The 22169-nt window shown below is 37.7% G+C and overlaps 1 protein-coding gene across 8 annotated transcripts in view; it reads right to left on the bottom strand.

The window, feature by feature from the left end:
• The window catches only part of slc39a10 (solute carrier family 39 member 10), a 41294-nt gene extending 20203 nt beyond the window's left edge, over positions 1-21091 (bottom strand). The window contains exons 1-3 of one of the 8 annotated variants that reach the window (XM_053626433.1): positions 20261-20840; positions 3206-3504; positions 2978-3093 (exon numbers count right to left, since the gene is read on the bottom strand). In XM_053626433.1, the coding sequence (XP_053482408.1) occupies positions 2978-2998 (21 nt within the window). In that variant the 5' untranslated portion in view covers positions 2999-3093; positions 3206-3504; positions 20261-20840. The other 7 variants (XM_053626431.1, XM_053626437.1, XM_053626435.1 and 4 more) reach the window with 7 other exon arrangements.
• Between the last annotated feature and the right edge of the window lie 1078 nt (positions 21092-22169).

Below are 22169 nucleotides of genomic sequence, written 5' to 3'. Positions count from 1 at the left end.
GTTGTGGAGAAGCTGAACAGCATGGAGCCGAGTCTAACACAAAAATACATTCCTCATGGGTGTTCGTTCAACAAGCGCACAGGAGGCGAATTGCTTCCAAATGTATTGTTTCCTCTGTTGAGTGTCAGGTAGGGGTCAGGAGGCTGAACACAGCTAAGATGAATTCTAGGGGGAAAAAAATTTGCACACTAGAAGGTCAGCAATATCCTAAAGCAGGTAATTTTTTTTTTCCGGTTGAACAGATCTTTCATCGTTCATGAGCATAGCTAGGAAAATTGAAGAAGAAAAAGAAAAAAAAAAAGAAAAAATACAAAAACTGCCCCTTTTAGGAGGGAAACATACACACCCACTTCCCAAAGTCTTTAAGTCAGCTGAGTTCATATGACTGACTCTCATGTGCTCTCCTCGTCTCTCCTGTCTTTCACAAGCACGAGTCCATGGCTGGTTCACTGCTCAACATGTAACCCAGATTGATGAGGCTTACAGTAAAAGGGTCTCGATTAGCCAACTGAATTATCGCATTAATCACACCCTGCTTCATTTGTTTAATTAGCTCTCTCTCTCTCTCACACACACACACACAAGCAGGCACAATCTAAAATATATAATATATAAACACCTACTGAGCTGTGAGTCTACGGATATCAATCAGCCAAAACTGGATGATTAATTCAAACAAACTTTGATTAAGTTCAGTAAAGGAAAGCATGATGACAAGATCTGACTGAACTTCAGTGAAGCTTCTGATCCATCACAATGCGGTTTCCGCTCTGGGACCTTCTAACTAAACCAAGATGTTGATATCAGTACCACATGGACTGGTATTAGCTTTTGTGTGTGTTAAAATGCTGACAGTTTGTCATTTGTCTTCATTTCATTTCAACACAGGTATGTGGGAAGAAATCATGAACGTCAAGACAACACTGATATCTTGCGTGCAGATCGTGTTGTGTGTTCAGCCCACAGACGGGAAGCCAATTTTCTAGCCAATTTGAGTTGAACTGGAATTTGGGCTTAATGGTAATGATAATGTTAGAAAGCAGGAGTTTGCCAGTGTGGCACGATTAGTTTAAAGAGGCTTACTGGGAACTCAAGGTGCCACAACACGATGTGATATACACGGGGGAACTTTTTTTTTTTTTTTTTAACTGCATGGTCCATGTAAAGTCCACTTACAAATGAAAAATCAAGCATTCTCCAGTCTTCTATTAAAAATTAAGCACATTTATAAGCTTTAAATCAAGCATTTACAGGGTGGTTGAAAAGTCAGGAACCAATGGGAAGATGTGAATATACCAATCCAAATGTTTTGGCGGGAAAAAAACAAATAACGCGAAACAGCGGCTGAGAAAATGTGTAGAGCATAAGGGTGAACATGCGGAGCATATGTTGTAAATAATACAAACAAAATTAATTCTATGTAGTTTTTCTCACATCGGTTCCTGAGTTCGCAGACACCCTGTATATTAGACATTAAAATATCTGATGTATGCAGTGACTCGGACAGGAGGTTGTTTAGAAAGTGAGAACAAACAATGACTCATGTTCATATGTAATAGTCCCTCTCCTGGATCGGTGGAAACAGCCTCCATATTGCTGACTCTTCCCATCGTTTTATCAGAATGACACACGCAAGAAGGTGAAGGCTGCCTGTCCAATCCCCCCCCCAAACATACTGTACGACTCGCCTAATGAAATCACAATGCCCTTCATGAGCTAGGAGAACGTGAGCAATCCATTTTCTCTCCTGTCAAAAGAAATGACGCGCTCCACTTTCTATTGTACCGTCTGACAACGGTTAAACTGCAGAGATGTAAATATAGACGAAACAGAAGCAGAAGTCCACATGAGCACACAGCTCTTCAAAAGTGTATCATGTGCATATGTTTTGGAAAGCCCTCAGGGTCAATAGCGATGAACAAATGAATCTGAACACAGAAGCAGATGGTGGGAGGAACAGTGTGTGCTCTGCGACGACTGGGGAAATTAAGCATGGTGGAGCTGTGCGAAGGATTCAGTCGACTAAACTTCTGCAGAACTTTCTGTAAATCAGGAGCAAATTTAGGGATGCTTCGATACCTGTACTGGTATTACGTATTGGTCGATACCATAATTCATAAAAATCCTCCAATACCAATATTCGATACCAGATGATACTATATGACGCACGCCTAGTTGACATTAGAAATATTTCCCGATTAAAGATGGAAAATCAAATCAAAACGGACCGCAAACTCTTCTCTGTGAAAGGATCCAGGCAAGGAACTCATGCAACTTCCTGCAACACAAGTGACTTGATAAAACATGTTAAACATGAAACTAAGCAGAAAATATTCACAAACAGCAAAATAAAATATTCCATTATGTCTCTGACTGATTAATAATAATTTGTTTACTCATTATCTGTACCGTTATCAATGAGTACCAAAAAACCCCAAAACAACCTAAAAAAATGCTACTGATGTTATTTGTTATTAGCCCTCTAATAAAACACAGATCGCTTGAAGGTCATACAGTAGTAGTCAGTAAATCGAAACATCAACCGAATCCCAGCTGTCTAAATCTGTCTTGTGCAAGGTTAGGGGATGATCCAAATAAAAGGAAAAAAAAATTACAAAAAGGAATGCCTGGGGTTCTGTGAGCCAAGCCCAAAGATCTTTGATCCTTCAGTCACAAAGACACACACACACCCACCTTAAAAATAAACAGCCACACCATAAACCTAAACACATACGACCCCAGAAAGATTACCAGAGACAATGGGTATCTGATGCTCGAGCTCACCCTGTCAAAACACTACAAAGTTTCACAGTGTCTCACATATATACAGCAAAATAGAAACTTCGCTCAAAAGCAAGCCGATCTCATATGCAAACAGGAAATAAATACGGAGATCAGTGTCACAAAGATGTTTAGATTGTGCACACTATTCAAAAAGTCTGTAAGCACCACCACTAGTGTCGTTAAGAAATAGTACCGCTTTCCAAAGGTACTTCATCCAACCCTGTCACCTTCAAGCTGCGCTCCAGGATACAGTAGCTGATCTCCACACAGCAGGGGTCGACTTTTCAGGCCCTCTCCACAAGAAGAAGTCTATAATAAAGTGGAACGAATGAGAGTAAAAACTACACTTTTTTTTTATAAACAGCACCTCTAACCATTACCAAGTCGGGCTATGCGAGTTCATCATGACGCCAAGATTCACCTGCGGTTTAGTTTGCGATGGTGTCCAGGCTGTGGCAAAGTCCTGGAACTGCGTACCTTTCATCCAAAGATGTGTCTGGATAGGAGAAGTAGTCATGCAGAAGGACTGAGATGATCAGCCTTACATGCTCTCCTATAGCACCATTCAGAACGCCTGCAGGCTTGACTCCTTCATGTCATAAAGGCGTGGATGTGGACTTGTATGCATAGGAGTGGGTGGAGAGGGGGATTTAAGTTAATCGGCTACTGGGGCGACCACATGCTGCAGGAGAAAAAAAAAAGCCTGGAGACATCAGTGAGCTGTGAAAATGTGCAGAAACCAGCATTAGGAATGCTTCAACGAACAAGTCTGAAGTTCTGGGTGCTAATTGAAGGCCAGTTGAGCTCCAGGTTACTTCATGAAAAATTTCTTATGGCAACGCTCATCATGATCATGAGGTTTACCCAAAAATCATTAACAATAGATGGTACACGTGGTATAAGTTACATCCTCTGAGTAACATGAAAAATGTGTTAAAATCGACTAGGGCTGCAAAAACTAATCGATGAAAATCTATAAAAATCGACAATTAAAATAATCGACAATGAACTTCATTATGGATTAGTTGGGTCAGTGGATAACCCACGTCAATGACGTCACTTCATAATGGTGCAAAACACATTTCTACGAATAAAACACATCTGAGAAACAGCGGAGGTCAGAGTGAGCTGCTGTTGGGAAAAGTGCATGATCCCGGTCATCCATAACAGGAGAATGTTTTACATTAAGCACTTCAAACAAACTCGTAAGTGTATTAACGTGGCTTGTCGTGTCAGATGCTGCGACAGAGGTGTGTGCTATTTAATGTGTTCCAGACATGTTTTCTTCAGCCAGGAATGTAATTTTCACCTTTATATCCTTATCTGCAAATGTTAGAAATTCATGCCAGTATTTCCATTTTACATAAAGGCTCATCCTGACAGCAAATGAGTCTCCATTAAACTTCACTGAATGAGCGCGAGTCCACGCGTCAATCAAAAAGCGTGCAATAGAAAGGAATAAAAATAACTCTGACTAAAATATTCATTTTGATTAAATATGTTGTTTGATGCTATATTTAGAAACAAAAGTAATTGTGTTTTTATGAGAGCAGTAACTGTAATGGGGTTATAACATGTAAACTACAGAAACCAGACAACAATATTATTATTGCACATAGAAACAATGTATGAATCCTCGTCGTCCATATTCCACTTTTTACCAAAGCACAAATTGTACTGAAATAAAATCATGTGGAAGAACACTAGGAGTCATGTGACATGGTGGTTTGGAATTAGGAAACGAAATTTGCTAGAAGTCAGTCATCCTAAAAAAATGTAGAGAAAAATGTGGTACTTTTTATAAAACTTCCCAGAATGATGCAAAACTTGTCTGAGATTCTATGTTGCTTATAAAATAGTCCATTCTGATGTCATTAAGGAGTAAACTAAACTACCACATAAAAAAGTTAGTAAATAATTAAAACAACAACAATAGCAACAGCTTTGAGGGTTCAGCTAATCAAGCACTTTAAGCACATCATAACATAATAGCAGGTCTAATAATCATATCGATTAGTAAAGTTCTATTCAAAGTCTTCGGCCTGACACGAATAAAGAACCATGTGACTCTGGTCTGTTTTATGTTAAAATGCGTGTTGTGGTGGTGGTTCTCCTCCTACGGCTCTTGTTGGGTGGAGGACGAGAGACCCAAAACAAAGCCTAGGGTGCCGATACTTTAATGTTAGTGATGGATACTTTGTAGTGGTGCAACGTTTATAAGATGGTGATTAAATGCTATAGTGAATATAAAGTGCAGATATTCTACATGGCCATTAATTAATTAGAATTAATAATTTTTTTTTTTTAAATGTTAAAATAATCTCATGATATGACCTCACAGATGTATGTGGGTACCTTTTTTTGCTTATTTAAAATAAAATTCACAAACTGAGCATTACAAATATAAACAAGACAAAACTTTACACAACTGTTTGTTCAAAACAGAAAAGTACCCAATACACACACAGTGCGTCTACACAGCGCATGATCAGCAACGCGGCCTCGTTACTAACACATCACTTCCGTTATAATAAATGACAGAATTTACACTGCAAGCACGCAAATACAGCATTTAATGACAATAAACTTAAATTAAACTAAACCTTTTAAGCAGCTTGCACCAGTTTCCGCTGCCCATTACACACAGTGGAGAATTTTGGATATAAACATAAGTTTGTCCTCGTGCATCAGTTTGATTTCCACGGTGTTTAAAATGCACCCCTGCCTTAGAAGACTTGGAGGTTACACACTTTCTTCCTCATGTTGGGAATAAAAGGTAACGCTGACAGAAAGTAAACTGAAGAAAGTCATTATCGGTGACTCGGGTGTCTGCTAATGCTAGCGTGCGTATGACGTCATGCGTTGTCGACTAGGAAGCGGCTTATACTTCCGGTTAGTAAAAAAAACTACTAGTGATATATTTGAGATGATATTACCGTTCTAAAATCCACACACTAGACGGCAGAGTACACATGTGCATAGTGTAAGTGTATAGTACTTCATTTGGGACACAACTTATATATATATATAACTTATATACAACTTATATATATATATATATATATATATATAATGTCTTATTTCCTCCCCAAAACAATAAAAAATAAGATACATTTTAAAAATCAATACTATAGGGTAGTGAGATGCACAATTAAAAATAATAAAAATAGTAAAGCATAATGAAGATGGAATAAATTAATCAGATTTCTTTATTATGGTAGAATATCACCTTGCGTCACATCTTCATGTGATTATAACAGAAGATCATTCTCACTGCAGGACAATCTCGGTTTGCCATTCAAACAAATATAATTAACCAGCTAGAGATACTCATTATTTGCTCACTTGTTAGCAGTTAACTCAGCGGTTCCCAAACTTTTATGGATATGACGAATTTTCCCTAGCCTTGGCGTTTTTTTGGTTTTCCTTCATTAACTTCATCTCTCTTGCAAATCCATAACTTTCTGCGTAGCTTTGTGTTTTCTTGAGTCTGAGTCACTAGATGGTGTTGAGGAACTAATGAAGGAAGATGGAAAGAGAAATTTGCTCTTGTTTATTCAGTCCCTCCAGGATTTTGCAGATATCGCAGAATCAAGCAAACTCCACAATATTCGGAGGAGCTTGTGATTTTTCAGAATTACTGCAGGTTTTCTGCAGACCTGGGCCAAGACACATCATTTGACATCATCACAACGTGCATGCAGCCAAAGCCCTCTGCAGTTCACGTGTGTCAAGCATGAGTACAGCTAAAAAGGTCGCATGTACCAACAATCATCACTAGCTGCGTTTACATGGACAACAATAATCCACTCTTAATCCGATTAAGACCATACTCTAATTAAGAAACTACCATGTAAACAGCAATTTTTTCTTACCTTAATCTAATTAAGGTCATAATTGAAGTAAGCAATAATCTAATTAAGACAGGTGGAGTACTCCTGTTTTAGTCGCATTATGGACATGTAGTAGAGACATGTAAACACCTTAATCACATTATGAACGTCGTTTGGGAGTTTTCACTGCATTTTGCGACAGGACACGATCACACACGGCAGTTTTACGTTTTATGGCGAACAAGAGAGTTCGGCTGTGTCCCAAATCGCATACTTTCCTACTATAGGCCTGTAGTGGGGAAAAATACATGTATCTTGGCTACTATATAGATGGTAACTACGCGATTTGGGACACACCCACCACTTCAAGCAGTTGTCTATTAGCACGTATAGCATGACAAATAATTAACTGCACTTAAAGCGTTCGTAAAAAAAATAAATAAAAACACCCAAAACTGTATACGGTACTATAACGAAGATGAACTGTATGTTGATACGTGAAATTCTGGAGGGACGTCGGACGGCGTGGCGCGGTGACGTAATGACGCGGGCTGTTAATCTAATTATGTTCTAAAACATGTAAAACAGGAACATGACAGGAGTATTCTAAAAGCGACTCACCTTAATCACATTATTATCTTACTCAGATTAAGGTCAATAATTAGATTACTGCTGTCCATGTAAACGTAGTCACTGCAAAAGACAATTCTGTGCAATTGCGATTTCGGCAATTCACGTAGTTTTTCCCGCACAAAAAACCCAAAAATGTTGCATCGCAAATTTTTTAAAAAGCTGCAGCAAAATGAAGCATTTTTGGACACAACAATCTACAAAAAAAAAAAAACCTCAGGAAAATCCCGTACAGACTGTTTATTGCTAGTGCAGCAAATCGGGGAGCAGAAACCACGAACATAGCACGTACTTGGATTGCTTGAATGTGAGTCCCAGTAACATTTCAAAATATTAGCACACATACGTCATTTACACACTTTTCATTTTGTTATTTAAATTACAAATGCCAATGCTAAGGATGTCCCATATATGTATTTTGTTTTATTGATTGTTGGCCTGAAATCAAATCAAACTAATGACGTCTTTGCTTCCCCTCTTTCTTTTTTTTTTTGCCCCTGTGGATTTGCAAGCTTTTGGGATAATTCCTAAGTTTTCTCCAGCCACAATTCTTTAATGAACTGAAATGTAGTGGACGTAATTTTTAACATGGTTTGGATCTTTTTCATGTTGTTTAATTTACAAAATGTTAGTGTGAATGGTTAATCAACAGAAACTCTCTGAAGCATATAATACTTACAACAGTACTTCATAATATTCATCTGCAAAATAAATAAATGAAAACAAAAAAGGGGTTTGTTTGTTTCTCTCATGAACCTATTTGTAAATCAAGCAAGACCTAGTTTGGGAACCCCAAGGGTTAACTGGCCTGTACCATCATTCTTCTGGCCAATATATTTAAAGTTAACCCTCACCTACTTAATTGTGTCCTGCCTCAATTGTAATAGACCTTTGGATAGGTGCAAAAATGTAAATGTAAATGCGATGCACGGCATCAAGCCTCTTATGTACAATAAACTCCTTTCACTGGCTCATTTATTTTACACCAATACTCCTTTCTCCCCACTAATGATGCAGTACAGATGTGCTGTGTTAATGACATTTGCATTTATTGCATGTAACAATCAGGGTGCGTTGGTGCCACACACATACTGTAATTCTCTGTAAAAGGAAGCCATGTAATGGCAACATTCTTAAGACACACTAATCAGGTTTGCCTCAAGCCTGCGTTATAAATGCAAATACCAGTTTAGACAGTTCTGTGTTGTGCCATGGTGAATTACAAAATGATAACGGAGAAGAAAAATAATAGCTGCAGGTGAGCTTCGGCCGATATTCAGCCACAGACAGATCGATAACAATACGGTTAGACCACTTGCACATACTGTAGGAGTAGATTTGACTACCACCTTTATTCCATGTTAAACTCCTTCAGTAACAGAACATACAGATCGATGTGCAAGGCGCCCTTTGTGCATTTAGCCTGTTTACTCCTGTTCAACTGTGCGTGTTTAACAATGCTGGACAATTAAGGGTTCACCAGCTTCCTCCCAATAACTTTAATGACTACAGTCTTCAGTGAAGTGTGAAAAAGGACAGAAAGCAATGGAAAAGAAAAACATCCCAGTACACAGGAACTGAACTCCTACAACAACAATAATAATAATAAAGCACCTTTAGTATGTTTAAAAGTGCAGCTCAGTGTGCTTTATAGTGTGATGCTAAAACAGAAAGTACGAAAAGTAGTCAATTTTTTTTTTCGAAAAATGGACAAAAAATAGAAATGCAATGAAAAGCAGAAAAAAATAATATACAGAATAAAAATGCATATAAATAATATAAAATATATGAAAATGCAGAAATAAAATCTAAAGGAAAAATATAAATGCTCTAAGTTAATAGATAAAATTGTTTATAATAATGTAATAAATGTAGGACTTTAAAGGCAGTTAAATTCTAAAGCAAAATGACTGACTAAAATTAACATTTTGATCAAATATGTTGTTTGATGCTATATTTAGAAACAAAAGTAATTGTGTTTTTATGAGAGCAGTAACTGTAATGGGGTTATAACATGTAATTGTATATAAATGTAAGAAGTGTCATACATTTACATAATAAAGTAACGTTACTGTGTTCAGATGAGCCATTACATTTTTACCAAATCTAAAGCATTACAGAGTTTGATGACATGCAAAATTTGAAAGCACGTCTTCATTTCCTTAGCGCTCTTTCTGGGACTTATTAGATTTTAAAGAAATTTTAAACACACCGCACATTTAATGTGCCTACTAGGAGGTGTGCTACATGGAGGAAAACACAAAACCGAGATACCCAATAGGACTAATTTGTCAAAAACATATAACAAGATACTTCCATGATACCAAATGCGCATCATGATATTTACAGTCCCCTCCGAAACTATTGAAACGGCAAGGTCAATTCATTTGTCTTTGCTGTAGATTGAAGGCATCTGGGTTTGAATATGAGAAGAGAGTTTAGGATTTCATCTTTTATTTCCTGGTAATTATATGTAATGTCTTAAACAACATAGAACATAGCACATTTTTAAATCAAACCACCCAATTTGTAGGCGAGCAAAAATACTGGAAAATGTTACCCAGGTGTGTCCTGTTAGATTGACTATAAATAGCTCTGAACATCTGCTCTTGGTTTTAGCCTTCAGTTTCACCTGTGAAGACTGCATTCATTGTTAAAAAGGATAAGCCAATGTAAAGATCAGAGAGCTGTCGATGGGAGAAAAGCAAGCCAATTTGAAGCTGAGAAATTATGGAAAATCTATCAGAGGCAATGCACAAACATTGGGCATAGCCAGTAGAACAATCCAAAACACACTGCCAACTCAAAGGACTTTATCAGCGGGGGAAAGTGGAAGACTATAGACTGGACAAGTCAAATACCAGACCTTAACCCAACTGAGCAGCATTTCACATCCTGTAGAGGAGACTGAAGGGAGAAACGCCCTGAAACAAACAACAACTAAAAGAGGCTGCGGTAAAATCCTGGAAAAGCAACACAAAAGAACAAACAACAACACAAAACAGCAACACAAAACAATCTGGTGAGGTCAATGAGTCACAGGCTTGGTGTAGTTATTGCAAGCATGGGATATGTAACCAAACATTAAGTGTCATTTACTTTAATTTACTTCAAGCTCTATCGGTTCTCATACTTTTCCTCACCTAAAAATTGGGATACAAAAGGTCCTATGTTTTACACATCTAAATCCTACACTCTTATCTCATATCCATCTTTTGATCTCAAACCTGAATGTCTTTGGTGTATAGCATGAACAATTGAATTGGCCTTGCCGTTCCAATAGTTTTGGAGGGGACTATATATCTGTTAAAGCAGTACAGTGACTACACTGACAATATGCTTGAACAGGACAAGAGCTGCAGTTCAGAAAACTTTACAGGAGCAGTGCACATTGGTGTCTTAAAATTACAGTCGTGTTCCAGCTGCAAAAGTACGGGGGAAAAAGTTTCATTGGATAAACAAACTTTGATCAAATACAGTTAAGACTTTTTTAGTAATGGTCTGACAGATTATTTATACATAATATTTACTAAGCCAGAAGGCACAAATGAATGCTGAACACACATCTGTATTCACATCTGGTGTAAAAGGAAAAGCATCGTGAGCTGGTTATGGAATGTTGCGCATTCCATAAATGTTACAAATATTTTAACGTTTTTAAAGTTTAACCAGTTTTTCTGAATGCTCACAGTAAATAAAGCACAGTGTGGTGTACTTTGCTGTGTTGATTTTATATAGTCATAGCAGCAAAAGGTGTGTGAAACAGCAGCATTATGATAAACACCATGAAGGGGAAATCTGGAATGGTGTGAACGTGTATGGTGGATGGAGTGTGTTCCCGCTCGGATCAACTGAAAACCAAGATACTGAGTTGTATTGATACTGCATCGTGGGGCTGGGCGATAAAACGGTATCGGTATTCATCAACAGTACACCTTTATCGGTAACGATAGAAAAAATGTTCGGTATAACGCGCAATACAGTAAACAGACATGAAGTTTGGTTGCATGAACAACCCTCAAGCGTGCGCCGTCCCTGGATCATAAACAGCCTAACATATGTCTTGATAAAGGAGTTTGCGACGAATGACAAGCAAACAGCCAATAATAAGCTACGTATCTGTGGGGTTCGGTTGCTCCGTTGCCATGTAACATCAGAACACAAACACATGTGAAAATGAGTTCAGAGCCTGCCGAGGAAATTTTTGGTTTCTTTTCATCTGACCAACATCAGAACACTGTTGTGTGTGAGCTTTGCAAAAAACCGTCCTGGCCAAGTATGGAGAAACAAGCTGCAAGAGACTTGTAGTGTGTATGCGCAGTGCTCTGCATATGTACGGTGTGTGTGACTCTGAACAATGGGCAAGGAAGAAATGTGACCTCTTACCACTATTTGTGTTTTCTGTTAAAATGTCAGCTCTGGGGAGGACAGTGAGTGTCCTCAGAGCAGGAGCTTGACTCGTCAGGCGCGGACCTCTGCACAGTGTTATCCGGAAGCAAGTGTTAAAGTGGAAGTTTTATACGAGACTAGGCTAACAGGCTGAGCGCAAACCAGAGCACCAGGAGTCCCAATCTGCGCTATAATGCGATGTTAATCACCTTTAAAAGTTTGCTTTTACATTGCACACATTTTGTAATATTTTATTTATTAAGTTCAAGAGTTTCTTTAACACTTATTTATTTAATCTTCATACAAGATATAAGAGAAGATATTTGTTTAAATTCTATTTTGCATTTTACTGTTAAAACAAAAATTATTTGTTGTTTGCCTTAATGAAGTGGAAAATTTAAAATACAGTGGTTAAATTCAAACCTTTATTTCCTACTTGTCTTTGTTTAAAAAAAAGATTTAAACTGATCAACTATTATCGATACCAAATGATATGAAACATTATATCGTGATACATTTTTTAGCTGTACCACCCAGTCCTACTGCATCGGCTGCTGTGAAGCTCATAAAGCTCATAAACACGGCTGAGCTGGAGTTAATTCAGAGGTAATGAAATGTGCCGAGACTTATTTGATAAGCACTAATTTGACGAGAGGTAACCATAAAACGCTTGACTGTAATTCAACATGAGAACAAAAAAAAATTAAAAATACGAGCACGTTACCTCAGATGTCTCGTAGTTGATGGGCCATAAAATACCTAACTTAATTTTGTTTAATTTGTTCACCTCAGAAGACATAGATTTCTCTCTAGCTACAATTTAAACAAGACAAAAATAATAATAATAATAATAATAATAATAATAATAATTATAATTATAATAATAATAAAACAGACAGAAGGACATTTGTTCATGTAAAAAGTCATCCTAGTATACAGCACTTCATTCAAGTCCTTGACAAGAGCCATGAAGGACATCTCACACGATGTTATCTGCTTTGTAAACAAGATGGAGAGATGGGTCACTGAGTGCACAGACAAACCCGTATATTAAATCCGTGTCTTATACAGACACACAAAGGTTAATATTACACCTTTAGCCCACTTTCTTAATCAGACTTTTACCAGCAAATCATTCTGCGGTGATTCAAAATTGGCTGCTCTGCAGTAAAATCTCCTGAAAATGCTGACAAAACGTTCGTGAAATCTACTTTACACACACGTTCGTGTTGATGCATTAATCCCTTAATAAGAACAGCCTGTTCTGTCCATCCTCAAAGTTTACACACTACTGAGAAAAAAAAAAACACACATACAAGGTCATCTGTGTGATCTTACTTCCCTACATTGTTTTATTTAACCCACAGACTAAACAAGTCATGAACGCCAATCTCTGTTATTGTCACAACGGAGTAAAAAGGAACACAATCAAGAACTTGAGAAGGAACTGAAACGTGTGAGAAGACTGTTAGCGTTTGATAGATTACTAACTCCACGCAGAACCATCGATCCACCCACACAAGTAGTGTGTTTTTACTAAAACATTAACCAAAGAGCAATTATCTCACCACAGTCGATTTTCACACCGCCGTTCTACATTCCTACAAATAAAAGAGGTCACATATAAAGCCATGTTTTAACACTGTTTTTGGGTGTTTTTAAAATGCTGTCACACGAAATCAGAGTGGCTTCCTTACACGGACCTTATCGGTGCTTTGTCAGCTTGATTTGTCAGATTTGATCTGCCAACTAATATCCTTCAGACCCTAGCTGATTTACATAGCTACTATGCTTCTGTAATATAGCGATTTGTATTACACTGCCATGATATCCATTCACATTTACTACAATTATATTATATTACATTACCAGACCCACCAACTTCTACACACTTTTGAGCAGGAGCTCCACATTTTAACACTGCAATACGTTAGTACAAGTTATACCTGAAAAATACTGCCAAAGAGCAGTCTGGTTCTTTATGGTGAAACAGGAGATGAACCGCATATGAGTCGGGAATATTTTTTCACAGGTGTCTCCATGGAGTCACTCCATGTCAGAATTACCGTAATTACTAGATATTCACGTCTTCGGAATCGGAATTAAATGAGTCCGTGTAAGATGATGTTGACAACTGCAAAATTACATTAAACTGATTTTTTTTTCTTTTTTTTCTTTTAAACGCTAAACCACGAGCAGGGAGAAAACTCAATATCACACAAACTGCTAACAAGCTGTTTAGCCAACAACCCTTTGGCTAGCCTTGTCAGTCCTAAACAACTAATTATTTCTTTTTTTTAAATTAAGTTTCTTTTTTTTATATAATTCTCAACAAGCATAAACTGGAGATAATGATCAAGTGGTGCTCAAAGTAGGGTTTATGATTTTTTTTTTAACTTCGTTACAGTGATGGAAATCACAACCCACATGATCAAAGCAAGTCAGACATAAACTGTTTTATCACTGGAATGTTCAGCAATAGAAAGCACCATATCTCTAAAATAATACTTGACAAACTTAAATAATGAAGTAAATCTGCATGGAAATTATTTTACTGTTAAAGGGGTCCCTTTGTGCAAGAAGTTTGAGAAACCCTGATCAAGGCTGTTTTTTTTTTATGATGAGGATACCGGGCTGCATTTATCAAGCTGTATACAAACGGATTTATTCCTCAATCGTCCTTACAAGCGTCTACACAAAAAGTTGGTATTCAGGAAAATCCCATAAATTTGAAACACCCTACTTGGGCTCCTGTGTGTAAACTTACATATAAGGTGACTACCTAATGTGACCGACTTCAAATTATAAAATGTGCATGGATTACTGCACTTTTATATCTGGAACATACTGTCGAGTTTAAATTGCTTATCGTTTATTACATTTACAGCATTTAGCAGACGCCCTTATCCAGAGCAACTTATAGAAGTGCTTGGGAGTCTCCATCAGAAACACATCCTCATGCTAGTACCAGTCATTTTACATTACTGGAATTAATTAAAGAATATTAAAAAATAAAGAAGCGAGCTAACGCAAACCCATAAATTAAGACAAATAAAGTGAATCATTCAATTATTACTTTAAAAAATGGCACAGTATAAATGGGGATTATTGTTATTAAAGTTTTTTTATTGCCATAAAAGTGAGTCAAAATAACTTTCACCTTTACCCTGATCATTCATTTCGTGCTCCCAGCTGTCTGTACATTTGACCTTTTATGGAGTTTTGTGGGCGTCACTACATGCAAATGAGCTGCTTGAGGAACACGCTTTGCACTTTATAACTGATATACATACGCACTTGAGTACAAAGCTTTTCTGAAACCTTTGTAAACTTGGCGGAAAGGTGTACTTCCATTTGGCTTACGTAAACCTTTCACACACACAACAAAATATGATAAATGAGGCCCATTGTTGTTTTTTTGTTTGTTTTTTTGTAATTAAACCAGTGATTAATATATTCAATGGGCTCATAGAAAGGAAACATTGAACCAAATGATTGTTTTGCACAAAAACTATTTCTCCTCTTGTCCTTTTCACCATTCTGATTGAGAGTAAAGAGTAGCTTGTGGAGTTTCTTCATTCCATTAAACAGCAGCAGTAATGTGCACAGCAGGAGTATTTCGGAAAAGTGCCAATATGCTAAAGCACATGAAAATCAGCTGTATAAAAAAAATTAGTTTAAAAAAATGTATATATATTTAAAAAAAAAAAAAAAAAAAAAAAAAAAAAAAAAAGCATGAGAAAGAGGAAGAGGGAACACATGAAAAATCCAGAGCTTACTGGCATAAGTCTTTCGGTGAGGCAACCTATTTAAGCCTGTACCTAACAAACACTAATAGATCTATGTGTATTATGCATAAATAATAATAATATTATTATTAATACACCATATTAATAAAACACCAATTACACAACTTCCTTATAGACGTAATAATTATGTAGGTTGAGGAAAAGGGGATTTGCCTTATTTCCTTGCACACTCATTAGGACCCTTGTGTGGTTTGTGAACAGTCATGCACTAGCGCACGTGACTGGAAATTATTATATACACAAGTTAATTATGCAATTGAACTCCTATACAATCATGTTCAGAGTCTGCACAGAAAATTCATTGCTAAACCACTCTCAAAGTGGATAGTCGTTACACTGATGTTCACACAAAAAGCCCTAAGCACTACTAAGAGACTGGAGCAAACCATGAATTTTATATCATGTGTATGAAAAACTAGTCCACAATGAAGCACAGTCTGACTCGAGTTCAATTGGAAACACAACTGCATACTGCTTTTCAAACTTTTCACATCTTTTGCACAGTAAAAAATGCGATGAGCCTTTACTTCTGGGATTTCATGTCAATTCTTGATCCTAACTAGAGTTTCTTACTCCCCTGAAAATCGTGGGATCTTTTGTTTCTCACCCAGGTTTTGTTTTTCTATCCACACATCATTACAGGAGGTGAGACAAAAAGTCACAAGGAGTCTGAGAGTCAGTGGAGCGCTCAGAGTTTTACATCGCCAAACCTAGACAACATCAGTCTGGAACACAGTTTTATCGGGATGCTTTGGTCTGACCAAGAGTCTTAAGCTTGATTCGATTTGGGTTAGTTTTACACAAGGAGATGGGGTGATGCAATTATTACCGGAATATGTCTGGGATTTTAGTCCTGTCCTAATCTTCTATACAATGTAGAAATAACCGCTGGTGATATATACAGTGCTGTGAAAATTATTTTCCCCAATGCTGATTTCTTCTGTTTTGGTGTAACTCTCATAGTAAATAGGTTTAGAGCTTCAAACAAAATACAACATAAAACAAAGTCAACTTGAGTAAACACAAAATAAGGTTACCAAACACCCATCAGTCCTGTGAAAAACTATTTGCTCCCTTAAACTTTAACTCTGGTTGTGCCACCTTCAGCAGCAATAACTGCAACCAAACACTTCCGATAACTGGCCCACTCTTCTTTACACAACTGCTTTAGTTCAGCCACATCAGAGGGTTTTTGAGCATGAACTGCCCGTTTAAGGTCCTGCCACAGCAGCTCTATTGGTTCAAGTCAGGACTTTGACTAGGCCACTCCAAAACTTTAATTTAGCTTTTTCTGAGCTATTCAGAGGTGGACTTACTCCTATGCATTGGATCACTGACTACGTTTACACGGACAGCAATAATCTAATTATTGACCTTATTCTGAATAAGACAATATGGTGATTAAGATGTTTACATAAGTCACTTTTACAATATTCCTTTCACGTTCCTGTTTTACACGTTATAGAACACAGATTGATGAACGGCACACGTCATTACGTCCCCACGCCACGACCTCTGATGTTCCCTCCAGAATTTCACGTATCGACATACAGTTTGTCTTCGTTATGGTACCGTATACAGTTTTGGGTTTTTTTTATTTTTAATTTTTAGAAAGCTTCAAGTGCAGTTAATTATTGGTCATGCTATACGTGCAAATAGACGACTGCTTGAAACTGTGGGCTGCGTCCCAAACCGTGTACTTACCTCCTATGTAGCAGCTGAGATACATGTAATTCACCTACTATATAGTAGGTAAGTACGTGGTTTCGGACGCAGCCATGCTCTTGTTTGCCGTCAAACGGTTGAGCACCGCCATGTGTGTATGTGTCCTGTCGCAAAATGCAGCGGAAACTCCCACACGATGTTAATAGTGTTAAGATGTGTACATGTCTGTAATGGACGTCGATAATGCGACTAAAACAGGAATACTCCACATGTCTTAATTCAATTTGTACTTACTTCGAGTATGACTTTGGTCGGATTAAGGTAATCAAAAATTTGTTTACATGGTAGTTTCTTAATCTAGGTATTGTCTTAATCAGGTTAATATTGGATTATTGATGTCCATGTAAACTTACTAATTGTCTTGCTGCATAATCCAGTTGCACTTGAGTTTCAATTTACGGCCTGAAGACTGGACATTCTCCTTTAGGATCTTCTGGTAGAGAGCAGAATTCATGTTTTCCTCAATTATTACAAGTTGCCCAGGGCCTGAAGCAGCAATGCATCCCCACATCATCACATTTCCACCACCATGCTTGACTGCAGGTACAATGCTCTTTTGTGGAATTTGGTGTTTGATTTACACTTGATACAACAGAACCAATCTTCCAAACAGTTCCACTTTCGACTCATCAATCCACAGAACATTCTCCCGAAAGGATTGAGGATCATCAAGGTTTGGCAAAATTTAGACGAGCCTTAATGTTCTTCTGGGTTAGTAGTGGTTTTCACCTCGCCACTCTTCCACGGAAGTCATTTTTGCCCAGTGTCTTTCTGATAGTGGAATCATGAGCAGTGAACTTTATTGATACAAGAGAGGCCTGTAGGTCCTTTGATGTTGTCCTTGGCTCATTTGTGACTTCCCGGATGAGGAGTTGCTGTGCTCTTGGAGGAATTTTGGAAGGTCAGTCACTTCTGGAAAGATTCACTACTGTGCAGAGTTTTTCCATTTGGAGATAATGGCTCTCACTGTGGTCCTCTGGAGTCCCAGAGCCTTTGAAATTGCTTTCTAACACTATCACCTTTCAATCACCTTCTTCCTCATCATTTCTGGAATTTCTTTAAATTTTGGCATAGTGTGTTACTGGTTAAAATGTTTAAGTATTGATTTTATTGAACAGGGTTTGCAGTAATCAGGCCTGGTTGTGCCTAGTCCAGCTGAACCCCATTATGAATGCAGTTTTATAGATGTTGGGGGATTAGTAACTATGGGGGCAAATACATTTTCACACAGGCCCAGTTGGTATTGGATAACTTTTTTGCTTCAATAAATAGCACTTTATTGTAATTTAAAAACTGTATTTGTGTTTACTCAGGTTACCATTGTTTTATCTTAGATTTTGTTTTAATTTAAACAATTTAGCAGGAAATATACACAAAAACAGAAGAAATCAGTCCGTAATATTTTCACAGCACTGTAACCTTGTCTGACTGAACATGCTGGAAAAGACTCCATTACATCCTGTAGAAAAATGAATTTCTGCACTTTTTCTTCAGTATTAATTACAGGAAGCACTTCTTTCTTTCATCTCCTGCTGACAGCAGAATGAAAGAAGGCACAGAAAATGCAGAACAATAAACAGCCATTTAAGAGGACTTGTCAGACAAGCAACGCTCTCTGGGGTTTTACATTCACATTGCATTTATGGCATTTGGCAGATTTACCCAGAGCGACTTACATATATCTCATGTATACAACTGAGCAGTTGAGGGTTAAGGGCCTTGCTCAAGGGCCCAGCAGTGGCAGTTTGAGCTACCACTGACACATTTTAGGAAAGTTGTTGTTCTTAGCGCAAGTAGCGCCTACTTACACATTATTGCCATGTGATCGACAAATGATCGCCTCACAAATCCGACAATGAAGTGAATGTAATTCACGTGTACCTTGACATGACAACACTCCCATCCAGGATAAGAGAGCTCGCTTATCCTGGGTGAAGCGTTCACAGTTATTAAAAACATCCTCTTTACTTAAATATTTCCAGAAATCGTATCCAATCAAAATAATACTCGTCAGATTAATATTAAACTACTGGTGAACAGGTAGGTATAGGATGTCATCAGGAACATACCACAGACTTGTAGTGTATCCTGAATTCAAGTTATCACACGCATTTACCAGCACATCTTAGTTTTCAGAAGTATGTGCTAAAGCCAAAACACAATCTAACCTTGCTGTTATTGTACACTGTTACAGCAGATATGTGGGTAGTGTATTAGGACCTGTTACACAAGCTTCTATACATGTACACTAGTCCAAATACATCAGTGACACATCGTAAAGGAACGCCAAATTTAGACATTTCGTATCACATCCTGTATTATGTCAGACGAGTTACCATAATGACGTTTCACAACATTGTTTTGTAATGCAGTGCACATCCAGTGTGACGCTGTTAAACTTCCCCACTGCACAGAGTGAACTAAAACATAGGTAGTTTAAAATACTTAACAAATAATTTAAACTTGTGTGGCTAATGCATGATCATTTTAATAAATAACTTATAAACTCATTTATTACATAATCGTATATAATTCCAATAACCTGTGCTGTAAATAGTGACCAACATAACTGACATTCGCGTGACTAGTTCCTAACCGCGAGTCAGTGTACTAGATAGTGCCACTCCGCTACTTGTACTTCCTTATAGCAAGTCCACTAAATAGCGCGCGAAGTAGTGCGCGGATTGAGACACAACCCGGGTTCAGGCTACAGCGTGCTTTAACCCTATACGGGACTTTACATGTTTGGGGGGGGGGGGGATCACACTTAAACACAAACAATGAATGTGTAATAAATGTCATTTCGTTGTTTAAAATAAACAAATAAATAATAAAGAAAAATATAGTTGTAATAATAATAATTAAAAAAACGCACTTTTACAGCACTGCAACACGAGTCACATGGCAGAAAGTTAAGAAGTTCCCTCACAGAAAGTGAGGTTATACAAAAAATATTTTACATTTTCTAAATGACACAAATTTTAAGATTACGAGTCACGTTTAAAAAGTCAACGACAAAAAGTCTAAATTAAAGTGTATACATTAGAGAGAACTGAAAGGGTTAAGAGATGAGCCATTTAAATTAGTTACCTCAAGCAGCACAGAGTCCATAACAACATCCGGCTACAGTTTCACACCAAATTCATCAACACTGTTTTTATTTATTTGCTTGTATATTTATTTATTTTTCTGACCACGCTAAAACAAACTCCCCATTACTATTGCTAATCATCACGAGACCTGAGTGAACCACACACACACACACACTTGTAGTGTTAACAGCAAACTTTAAAATTTTCATTCAATTTCTGCCTTGTTCGCTTAAACAGTCAATCATTTTACACCCGTTTAATCTGTAAATCTCTATCGTAAACAAAACATACAGCAGGACCGAAGCTAACGATAAACTATGCTATGCTATGCTATGTTAAACTAAGCTAAGCTAAGCTAAGCTAAGCTAAGCTAAGCTATAGGCTCCGTAAAGGCACACGTCAACGCAATGTGCGCCTTAAGCGAGGCGAGAGCACGAGAAGCCCGGGATCTTCCACATCTCAGCTCCAGTTTTATCGGTTTTTTAAAAAACAAATAAAATACAAGACCACTGACTACACGTCGATACGCCACTCGAATCCATGTTGTGGGAGTGTGTGAAAACAAAATCGCGGTTTTTTTTATATAGTTACCTCACTCAAGTGCCGTGTGCATCTCCTCTCCGCTCGGTACTAAAAAAAACAGCAGCAGACGCCGCAGCAGACCCGGAAACGCACAAAAAGGCCAGTGAGGGGCGCAGGAAGGACATTCACCAACCGCCTTTACGCACGGTTTGACGCGTTAACGCGTAGCCGGGAGAGAGCGGCACGCGGAATGCGTAAGGAAAAAGTGACGCAGCTCGCGCGCACAAGTGTGTGACCGTGTCACCTGCTTTTATTCATTTATTTATATTTATGATTTCTTTTCGTTCTGTAGTATTTATTTAGGAATTTCGTTGAGCAGTATAGTATATCGAGCTGTTCAATTGCTCGTATGACCAGTTAAATATAGCCATATATATATATATATATATATATATATATATATATATATATATATATATATATATATATATATATATAATTTTCATACACTGCCACATGTTTGTTTTGGGGGAAAGACCAGTTGCATGTACTGTTTGCATCTGTTTAACATTTGTGTTAAATGTATAAAACTATTAAACATATGTTTTAAAAAAAAAGGTGAAGCCAACCATCAAGGATCATGATCTAACAAAATGTTTAGAATACAGTATGTTAAGCTACTAATAGTGAAGCAATCATAATAATATATTTTTCTCAAGTAGATTGAAATTTGGATTTTTTTCTTTCTGGTTGTGTTTCTTTCATACATGAATGAATGATGGATTTTAGAGTTGGTTATGGAGTCACTAAACATCTTTCCATCTTCCATACCACTTATCCTACACAGGGTGACAGGGAGCCTGGAGCAGATCCCAGGGAACCCAGGGCACAAGGCGGGGGACACCTTGGACAGGGTACCAACCCAATGCAGGGCACAACTGCACACACACTCATACACCCATTCACACATTATGGACAGTTTGGAAATGCCAATCAACCTACAGTGCATGTCTTTGGACTTTGGGCTGGGGGAGGATACCAGTGTCCCCCGGAGGAAACCCCAGAGGCACAAGGACTATTTCTTTCTTGAGTTTTATTTGAAGCTAGTTTTAGCATCGATTGTCAGCTAGAAGCTGTAACTGCACTTCCCTGTTGCTACGAGTTGTTTACACATTGCTAGATTAAAGCTAATTCCGATATTCATATTCAATTTTGGTCGGGACTCGCTCGTTCACGTGATTACACTTTGTCTTGCTAATTAAAGAGGCATGCTCAGCTGTGAAGCACCCCACCACAGCACTTAAGAACTAAGAAACGCTGACGCGGAAGCATCAGCCCTTGTCGTGTAAAGACCTGCGAGTCTACCAGCGTGAGTTCACCAAGCA

Source organism: Ictalurus furcatus, chromosome 6 (assembly GCF_023375685.1).
Source record: "Ictalurus furcatus strain D&B chromosome 6, Billie_1.0, whole genome shotgun sequence".
Lineage (NCBI taxonomy): Eukaryota > Metazoa > Chordata > Actinopteri > Siluriformes > Ictaluridae > Ictalurus > Ictalurus furcatus.
The sequence above is the reverse complement of the archived record's forward strand: the minus strand, read 5'-3'. Positions and strand labels throughout refer to the sequence as shown.